This window comes from Colias eurytheme, chromosome 21 (genome assembly GCF_061535395.1).
Source record: "Colias eurytheme isolate Ceu_HAF_F1 chromosome 21, ilColEury1 Martin Lab GWU primary, whole genome shotgun sequence".
NCBI lineage: Eukaryota > Metazoa > Arthropoda > Insecta > Lepidoptera > Pieridae > Colias > Colias eurytheme.
In genome coordinates this window covers 4,746,218-4,757,350 of record NC_143000.1, presented here as the reverse complement: position 1 = coordinate 4,757,350, position 11,133 = coordinate 4,746,218, and the positions used below count along the sequence as shown (strand labels likewise).

Sequence of the window (11,133 nt, the reverse complement as noted above, 5' to 3'; positions counted from 1 at the left end):
CATAATATTAATAATCACAATTGTTTTATTTCCCATTTGTTGCAACCCTAGCGTATTTTCGTGTGGCAGCGTCATTACCTACGCTGGCGGCGGCATCGCGCGACATCAAAGGCGATTCCTTACTGTAGGAAATAATGGTAATACTGTGGTATAGGTATATTAAGAAGAGCTGGAACGTCAACACATTTACACATTGCACATGTTAGGCCGGGAGATACTGACACAAAATTTCGGGCCATTTGTAACAGGATGGCGGTCTAGAGGGGTCTTAGTACGCAATGACAAAAAGAAAAATGATGGTCAGAACGCTGGTACCGGCGGACTAGTCGCGTGGGCGTTAGTCACACTCGTCGGATAAATAGCGAAAGTCCAACGATTTGTAACACAAAAATTTTAGAATTTACCGATAGCCCTTAAAAAAGATGTAGGCGGTAGTGTCATGCCATACAGTTACGATGTGACTTACAGTCCGCCATACCGACGTGAATGCGTTGATTTAAAAAAAACAATTCAATCATTTGTACCGGGCTCACTTTTGCACAGGTAACCATCGTCGTGCAGCCATTTACTAAAATCGCCATGCCATACTTTTCGGACGATTCCAAATGGTCGCCATACCGCGGAAAAGTCAAACGATTTGTAAATCGTTTGACTTTCGCTATTTATCCGACGAGTTCGACTAACGCCCACGCGACTAGTCCGCCGGTACCAGCGTTCTGAGTTCTGACCATCATTTTTCTTTTAGTCATTGCATAATAAGACCTCTGTAGAACCGCCATTCTGTTACAAATGACCCGAAATTTTGTGTCAGTATCTCCCGGCCTATGTATGTGTCATATTTTGCAATTGTTTATAAATACAGGGTGATGTAATTGGTGTAGTACGAATATCTAAAAATCTATGAAGAATTTTGTGATACAGTAAATGGAAGAATATTATAGACTATTTTACAGTATTTAATAAAATCATTTAATTTTTTGTTCATTTTCATTAGAAATGTCAATTTTTCTCACCAAGGTGGAAATTTGGATGATAAGGATCTTGTTAGAAAAATATAAATTTTGACTAAAATCGGCATTTTTTTTTTCAAAAATCAAATAACTAATTAATAATCAGAGTTATCACATTATTAAAAAAAATAAGCCAAACTATACACAATTTTTACCTACTTGATGCAATCCTCAAAGATCATGGACATAGTGTATTGCGCCTTCCACCATACCATCCAGAACTCAACCCAATAGAGTTACTATGGGGCATAATTATTAAAGGGAAAGTAGCATCACAAAATGTGAACTTTAACTTGAAAACTGTGTAAGAATTATTTAGAAAGGAAGCAAATGCTATTAGTCTGGATATGTTTAGTGACGTTTGGAGAAAGACGCGAGAACATGAGGAAAAATATATTCAATTAGAACCAAAAGTAGATAATTACACTGACTCATTTATAATAACATTAAGAAATTCCGACAACGAAACATCGAGTTCTTCGAGCGATGAAAGTTACAGTGAAGTAGAAGATTACGATTATGATTAAATAGATTCTTCTTCTTCTCTATAGATACTGCTTCCTGAATTGGTGGTAAATGTTAAAACTGTTAAACTGTTATGACGATTCAAAAGTGCTTCTAGAAGAAGTCTAATCTATACAAATATTATAAAGAGGAAAGGTTTGATTTTTTGTTTGTTTGTTTGTTTGTATGAATTGAATAGGCTCCGAAACTACTTGGCAGATTTGAAAAATTCTTTCACTGTTGGAAAGCTACATCATTTCTGAGTGACATAGGCTAGGTTTTATCCCGGAAATCCCACGGGAACGGGAACTATGCGGGTTTTTTTTGAAAACGCGGGCGAAGCCGCAGGCGGAAAGCTAGCTAAATTGTATTATAAATGTTTGAGTTTGAGTTTAAAACCAATAGTGTGAAAATTATACAATAAACATGTAACACATATTTGTTAGCGCGTATTGGTAGGTATTACGTAGGTACTTACTACAAATATAATATTTCTTAGATATCTTTACTCGACCAAAGTCAGGAATTTAATTATTATTTGATAATTGAATTATTATTAATACTTTTATCCAATTGATTAATATTAGAATAAATAATTAACTTCATCAATTGATTTACTTTTAAATTATAATTTTACAGGTAAATTATGAGAGCTTTCATAAGTAATTATATTTGCATATACATATCTACAACGCACCCATTTTACAATTCAAGTCTAAAATGAAACTAGAGTCGCATTTATTTTTGAACATAATGTAAGTGAAATTGCATAAGTGTGAGTACTGTGAACATGCCAGCTTTCCCTAATTGACCGATACGCAATGACAATAAGAAAAATGATGGTGTGAACGCTGGTACCGGTGACTTAGTCGCGTGGGCTTTAGTCGAACTCGTCGGAAAATAGCGAAAGTCAAACGATTGCGTCTCCTTGTCCACCAGGTTGTCTGGAAAAATCGGTGTTTGAGCGATAAGATTGCCTGTATGGTGCTCTTTTAGTTATTGACTAATTATTTATTCATATTAATTGTTATTTTCTCTGTGGTGTACACTAAAGAATTTTTGTTGTTCTTTTTTGGAAATCGTGCAAAAGCTGTTTCTATGATCTTACCTTTTTTCCAGGTCTATGGATCAGTGAAGACTTTTTAGGTGTGAGCTGTGTGCGAATTATTGTAACCTCGGATGTTTAAATTTAGCTACTCTCACTAATCGTGAAATAAAAGAATACATAATAAAATGACCATATAAATTCGCCAAGGACCAATAATACTCATATCACGCTTAGTAACCGAGATTTTGACAAAATGTCTCTATAAAACTACGCGTGTAAGCGATTAGATCTAGGTTAAGCAAAATGACATAATCTTAAAAATAAAGTTTTATTTACTAAATTACTGCTCGTTTGTAACATAATTGCACGACAGGTTTACTCAAAAAAATCCATAAAAGTAGTACCTACTTCCGTCTCCATGGTTTCATAAACATATTTTATTCAGGTAAGGTTTACTTACTTTTAAAAAAAAATAGCAATCTTAAAAAAAATATTGTATTTCATGCCGCAAAGTATGTAAGTACAATGAAAAGAGAATTTAGTGGAACCTAAATTGTAAACTTTTATTCAGTTTTTCTTGTATTTCGTTTCGTCTCTCTATTCTTAGCTACCTCTAGGATAATTTGCCAAAACCAATACTCCTAGTTTGTAAAAACCAATAACGCTTGAAAGATATGTGTTTGTTTATTTATTAAATAATATTTAAAATTCAATTTTAATAGTAAGTTGGTACTATTTTTACACTTAGGTTTTACAAATCAAAAATCCGAAAAAAAAAACCTGAATAATTTGTATTTCGCTGCAAAATAACAAACAGTTGTCATAGATGCTAGATTTATTTAATACTAGCTTTCCACCCGCGGCATCGCCCGCGCAATCAAATAAAAACCCGCATAGTTCCCGAGGGATTTCCGGGATAAAACCTATCCTATGTCCTTTCTCGGGTATAAAAATATCTCCATACCAAATTTCATGCAAATTGGTTCAATAGTTTAGGCGTGTTAGAGTAAAAGACAGACAGACAGAGTTACTTTCGCATTTATAATATTAGTATGGATTATCATAATATGTATAATGTACACCGTGTATGTGACTAAGATATGTAGATAGAATATAGCTATGTTGCAGGATACAATATAATGTGTCTATTTGTCAAAAGCAATTTATCAATTACTCTACTAGCGTTTGCTACATACCTATTAATTAATATTCTATGACTCCACACAATAATAATAGCACAGACTAATAATACCTAATATACTACGTATAATAGCCATACATTGTAATGTTTTCAATGCTGCTACTGCTGTTTTCATTTCCCTCAAAACAATAATAAAAAAAAAACTTTATTGACATAATAAATAGGTAATTTAGTTAATACCAAAAATAATCGTATTTTTAACTACTGCAAATTTCATTTCACTACGATGTTAGATCAAAGGCCCTACATACTTTCTAAAAGAACATAACAAGCCTGCAATTTAGAATGTATTCACTAAATGTTGTTATAAAATCATTGTAAATAGGTACATATGTAACGTTAATTATATCGACCGGCCCGCGAAGGCGCAAAAAAAACCGAAATTTACTTATTAATAATTTATTGTAAAAAAAATTACATGATAAATTATTCCTAACTTAAACTATGTCCCTCCCGTTCGATGTTGGAACAAAGAGTGCTCGTCGTCCACGGCGGAGCAGCTACAGCGTCGCGGTGGCGATGATTGCCGCAACACTCTCTGGAATCGCAGGTGTGCGCGATGTCGCAATTGCTAACAGGTGCAAGTCCTTCTTGGGTGGTCCCATGCATCCTCTAATAGTTAAGGCGTGTATATACAGTACATAACACCTCCCTCCTGAAGTTCAGCGATTATTGGCGGGCAAGGCTCGTTAATATCGCTGAAATTTCACACTCCGCCGATTGATGTTCTATTTCTTCTCTTTGATTACCATGAACACTCGTAGTAATAGGCTTTGATGTACGCACTCTCCGTACGACGTACCATGTCACTAGGGCAACTGCACTCGTTATTAATATAACATATATCGGTATTATGGAAGGCTGCATATAGAGAATCTCGTATCCGTTGTTGGTACTGATAGGCATTTCCATTGATATAGCTCTGTTACTAGCGTGTAATTTATCCAAATTTATCGAATTCAACTTCAGAACTTCTTCATCTGTATTATATTGACTGGAATCTGGCAGGTTTGCAATTTTCATTATCTGTCCTTTGATATGATCTTCTCGATTGACTATCTTGAAAGCCTCCGTTTGAAGAATGCAGTTTTTGGGTATTGTGGCTAAGTAGCTTCCTTTAATGACGTCATATTGATCTTGCGAGCATGATAGGTGAATTTTTGATGGCTTGGGGAAACTGATGACGTAGTGGGCGTCGTCTAATTTTTCTAGTGCGGGCGCTCCGAGTTCCACAGGCGTGAAGAGACAAGATGCGACGACTCGTTGCGTGGTAATAAGGTGATACACGCAGTCATTTTTGGATCGATGATGGTTCAGCTTGTCCTCACATAGATACCCTAGGCCAGACTTCGGGCATTCTGCCTCCATGTACATAAAATCCTCGTCGTGAATTGCCACAAAAGGATAGGGTGGAATTAGGACTTTACTATCTTTATTAGGAACTATGGATAATTTAAATAATTCAAAGGTAGCAGGAAGGACAACCGGGAACATAAAAACTATAACTATATTTCTATTACTATAATAATAGCCTAGTTTAACTAAATCAAAATATTCTCTATAATTAACTTGAGGGATTTGATCTTTGCCATAAAATTTGTTTAACTTATTTAACATTTCTTTTAGTGAATTTGAATTGAACATAAGATGATGCGTACTTTTCGCACGAATAAAACCTAATAAATTTTCTAATCTATGTAATTCCTCAGATATATCATCAATGTTATCTGATAAAATTGCTACGCGTTGAATTAAATCGATGTATATAGTAATGTTTAAATTATTTTCCTTTAAATCATTTATAGCTATTTCAATTTTTTCCTGATTTTTAATTAAGTTGTTTAAAATGTCAGATTGTTGGTTTATCCAATCTTTACTGAGGCTTATATGATTATTCATTTCTGTGACCAATCTATTTTCATTATTTTGTAATAATTTAATTGCGGTATCATATTTAATTGCATCCGTATAGTCTAGGTTACCAGAAATACTTTTTATTACTGAACCTAAACCATCTATGAGACCTCTCTTTTTGCGATTGGGTTCAAAAGTTTCTAACTGATTTGATAATTTAATAATCTTATAATGCAGGTGTTCGATATGTGAATTATAAAGCGAAAATAATCTATCGTGCAAATTAGGTGTTAATGAATTTAATTGATCCTTTACTATGGTTATACTATCGCGAATATCTTTTAAATTAATAATTTGCAAAAATGAATGATAATGTGTGACAATTCTTGCAGTTCCAATATTAAATGGTAGTATACCGGGTCCATCATCCAAGCTACTCAGGGTGGGATCCTCCGCTTGAATCAGGCACAGGATCAGAGGAAGGATTCTGTAACAATTTAGGTACCCTCTTAAACCTAAATTTAGCAACAGCGCCATATTTCTTCTTAGTATAGATATGAATAGGTAAATCAGCCGGTACATCTGTAATAGGGATATCTAGAATTGGGTTCTCCGCGTCAGTATGAACTGTGACGGTGTCGGAATTTGCTTTAAGAGTATCTGATTTCGAATGTGCAGTAATCTTAATTGAATTGGAATGAACAGTAATTGTATCTGAACTTCTTTTTATTAATGAAGGTGTTGTCTCTGTTGGATTAACCGCTAAAGAATCTGTTTCCTCATTATTAATTTGAATTCGCGATAAAGCATCGGCGTTACAATTTTGTTTTCCCTGCTTATAAATTACGGTGTAATCGTATTCGCTAAGTTTGAGCCTCCAACGTGTGAGACGGGAATTAGGTTCCTTTAAATTCATGACCCATTGAAGGGGTCTATGATCAGTTATAATTTTAAACTTACGGCCAAAAAGGTAAGGGCGGAAATACTTCGTTGCCCAGACAATTGCTAATAGCTCCTTCTCAATCGTGCTATAATTAATTTCGCTACTATTAAGTGTACGTGAAGCGTACGCAATTGGTTTATCGGAACCAACGGGGCCTTGAGAGAGTACAGCACCGATAGCTAAATTCGACGCGTCAGTTGTAAGAATAAATTCTTTATTGAAATCAGGATACTGAAGAATTGGATCGTTCATTAATAATGTTTTACACCTATTGAAACATTCAATGTAATCTTTAGAAAATGTTATCTTTGAACCCTTTTTTAAGCATTGCGTCATGGGTTTCGTGATTTTAGCGAAATCTGGTATGAATTTCCTATAATAACCTAATAGACCTAGAAATCGTTTAATGTCGGTTGGAGTTTTCGGAAGAGGATACTTTTGAATGGCAGATATCTTATCTGGGTTAGGCTTTATCCCATCTTTGCTAATAATGTGACCTAGATACGCGGTTTCGAGTTTAAGAAATTCCGATTTATCCATCTGTATTTTAAAGTTGGATTCGCGCAATCTCTGAAACACTTTCCCAAGATTAACGATATGCTCCTGTAAAGAAGTGCTAAACACTATTATTTCATCCAGGTAGACTACACAAATAGAATTTTGCAATTCTCTCAGTACATTATCCATAACTCTTTGAAAAGTAGACGGACTGTTCTTTAGACCCATGGGCATTCTTAAGAATTCAAAATGACCATGTTCTACACTAAAAGCAGTTTTTGGAATATCAGCCGGGTTCATTTCCACTTGATAAAACCCACTTGCTAAATCTAGCGTTGTGAAGTATTGACAGTTACCCAATTTACGTAAGACATCTGTAATATTAGGAATCGGATATTTTTCATCCAAAGTTTTCTCATTTAACTTTCTAAAATCAACAACTAAACGCCATTTAACTTTACCGGATGCATCTGCCTTTTTAGGTACTACCCAAATAGGAGAGCTCCATGCTGAATCTGATGGTCTAATAATACCTTGTTCTAACATCTTACTTATCTGATTCTGTACTTCCTGTCTATGAATAAATGGATAGCGATAACTTTTCGTATAAACCGGTATTTCATCCTTAGTTCTAATAGAATGTTTAATTTTATTCGTAAATGTTAAGTTTTCTCCTTCTATATAAAATACATCCGCATACTGTGTACATAATGACTCTAAATTTAAACGTTCCTCATTATTTAAGTGATCAGTACGCAAGCGAGATAATACCTGTTTCACACGGTCGGACGATCGTTTGGTGCGCGTGCACTCGTTATTATAAACCTCGGCACATACCGGTCGATCCATTGAAAAAATTACATCATTACGGGTTGGATTAGAAATTTCCACGATAGCGCGATTGCTTTTCGCCTTCGTTAAACATTCAGAAATATGACAATTACATATAATTTGTTCCGGTATAATAGCGTCTCCATTCTCAACATCTACGGGCAATCTAACTAATTTACTACTTCCTGCGGGTATGACGTCCTCATAAAGATTAGCGTTCCGTGAGTCATATACTAATAACCGATTCGTAGCATTGCAAGTATTTAAAGTTTTAGTTTTATAATTAATGGATGCTTCCCATTTATCTAACAAATCTGAACCTATTAAGCCGTCGAAATAATTGTGAAATTTATAAACGAAAAATGTGATATCGTCAGGGTCATTAAATTCAGGAAAACTAGGTAATGTTATAGAATAATTATTACGTGTTACAGCATGAACATTACTTACTTCAAAGGGATCATAATTAAGAGTAACGTCCGGAAAATATCTCTGTACTGCATCGGGGCTAAGAAAAGATTGGTTAGCTCCAGTATCAATTAACAATTTAAGTGGAGGATTATGAATTTGAATATAAGGAAGTTGACGTTGCGTGTGTAGATTTAATTCTATTTTGGTTTTTCGAATTTTTGGTGGATTCTGAAAATCCTGATCGTGTTCTGAACGTACGTCACACGTTTCAACAAAATTTTCAGGTGCGTCTGTCTGTTCGTAATGTACATAAGGTTCATATTCCGTACAGTAATATTCATAATTATCATAGTCATCTTCATAAGGATATAAATCGGTACAGTAATAATCTTCGTCACCTATATATTCATTATGATTCACCTCCCTAGTCTTAAAATAATTACTCGGGGGTGGATTGCCAAATTTTGACCAATCATGAGCGCGTGCAAAAGGTGTCGGTGGTAAAGTCTTTGTCACGTAATGGCTAACGCCACTCATAGGATGCGGTTTCGGTTGCGCGGGATGTTTAGGCTGTAATCTGAACGTATTGCTCTGCGGGTTATAGTTAGGGGGTGCAGCGCGGAAAATTTGCATAGTACGAGTAGGACGTGCTAGTCCGTATGGTTGAATAAAATTTGATGGCTTAAATTGCGGTCTAAACGAATTAATAGGCTGTAGTTTAGAAGAGATAGGTTCACTAAAATCATTATCATTATGTCTATAAAACGGTTCATGCAAGTATGACATTCTAAAAGGTACATGGGGTTTCCTATCAAAAGTTTCATTACGTTGTTGAAGGTATAAAGTGCTTTGTTCTTCATTAACGTATTCTAATGCCTTTTCAATGGTTGCGGGGCGCATGCAACGTATGCGTGAGCCTAACGGATCTCTTAAACCACGTAGGAAAGCCTGTAGTGTTAATTTTTGATACAGGTCCCTTTTTGCCTCACGAGTAGTAACGACTGTTTCATGTAATGCTATATACGTCATTATGGTACTAAAAAGATGCTGACATCTTTCATAGAACTCTTGAGGAGAGCTACGACCTTGCGTTAATAAGGCTAAATCGTTATAAAGGGCGGTCTCATCTCTATGGTCAGAAAAGTTATTAACTAATACGCTTCTAATACCGTGCCAAGTAGTAGGTATACCATTTGCATTAATAACTCGGGCTGCGGGCCCAGTAACTTTATTTAAAATACCATTACATAACGCGGCAGTTTTTAAAGTATTTCCGGGATCTTTATCTATAAATTCCTCAGCTAATTGGTCACTTAAATGTATAAATCTTGTTAAAACGTTAACATTACCATCGAATTCTGGCAAAAGTCTAAGCGCATTAAAAATTTTATCCAAATCTGACATTTTAAATATCTGTATTACCTATATAAATTTATTTACTTCGTTAAACTAATATAAAAATTAATAATCTTTACCTAATATATTTGAATTATAAAATGAATTAATTAGTAAAATTCGAAAATTAATCAATTCGTAATTAATTGATATTTAAATTTATTAATCTTTTATCAACCTAATATCTATATATTTGAATTTTACAAATTGATTTTGTAAAATTCTACAATTAATTCTCGATGAATTAATATATTTTAAGCCTACGCACTACAGTTCCTCGGTTCCCGTGAATGGGTAATCTAGGAAAACTTACAATCTAGGAGTGGCAAGACACTAAGAGAATTAGTGTACTTACAGGATTTTCATTTCGGCCTTTCCTGCAGTATCAATGTTTGGATACCCTTCGCGTTGCGGCGGCCAACGGTGTAGGTTCTGGATCCCCGTCGTCGTCCCTCCGATGGAATAGCGATACTCGATGCTTGTAGTTTCGCGTTCCGAGAGACGGCTCTCAAGGATTATCCACAAGACTGCGCCAATTATATCGACCGGCCCGCGAAGGCGCAAAAAAAACCGAAATTTACTTATTAATAATTTATTGTAAAAAAAATTACATGATAAATTATTCCTAACTTAAACTATGTCCCTCCCGTTCGATGTTGGAACAAAGAGTGCTCGTCGTCCACGGCGGAGCAGCTACAGCGTCGCGGTGGCGATGATTGCCGCAACACTCTCTGGAATCGCAGGTGTGCGCGATGTCGCAATTGCTAACAGGTGCAAGTCCTTCTTGGGTGGTCCCATGCATCCTCTAATAGTTAAGGCGTGTATATACAGTACATAACACGTTACAATTGTACAGTTGTGTGGTATAATTGACCATTCTTTTTATTTCTTGCATTTTAGCCATTCCCCATAAGTGTACTTCATATTCTTCATCTTTTTAAAGCATTAATTTAGATATTAGAAGAAGTAGACGTTTTCATTGTGTATTAAAATTTTAAAGAAACGCGAAAAGCTTTTGTTATTATCTTCATAATAAACTCGTCATAATATTTTATTATTTAATCATCATAATATTATCTTCAAGGAAGTTATATTTTGGTGGAAAAATTATATAAAACTACACACATCTCATAAGCAAAGTGTTTAGTCATAACTATATCCTAATTATTTTTAAAGCATTGATGTTATCGTAATATGTATATATTTAGCAAATTATCTTATAGCTGAAAATACACACTATAATATTTTTAACTCTTGTTACGTGTGCTCGCCAGTCGCCACACAAGCAAGAGCGTGTGTGGCCGCCGTGGCGAGCTGTGTCAGCAGAACTGAAATTTCTTTGGCAAGATGAACGTGACGCTATTACCATGAGGCGACCTTGAAATTTTACTCTCAACGCGCCTCAAGAGTGAAGAGGTTTCACTTCAAAAAGTGTAAA

At 35.0% G+C, this 11,133-nt stretch overlaps 1 protein-coding gene across 1 annotated transcript; it reads right to left on the bottom strand.

Annotated features, from left to right (window-relative positions):
- Positions 1 to 4,111: 4,111 nt before the first annotated feature.
- Positions 4,112 to 10,505, bottom strand: LOC149899081 (uncharacterized). The gene is made up of 2 exons (XM_090114155.1): positions 10,051 to 10,505; positions 4,112 to 6,104 (listed from the first exon to the last, which is right to left on the bottom strand). Exons 1-2 carry the CDS (start codon positions 10,059 to 10,061, stop codon positions 4,433 to 4,435), a joined length of 1,683 nt encoding a protein of 560 aa, XP_089970281.1. The 5' UTR covers positions 10,062 to 10,505; the 3' UTR covers positions 4,112 to 4,432.
- Positions 10,506 to 11,133: the final 628 nt, after the last annotated feature.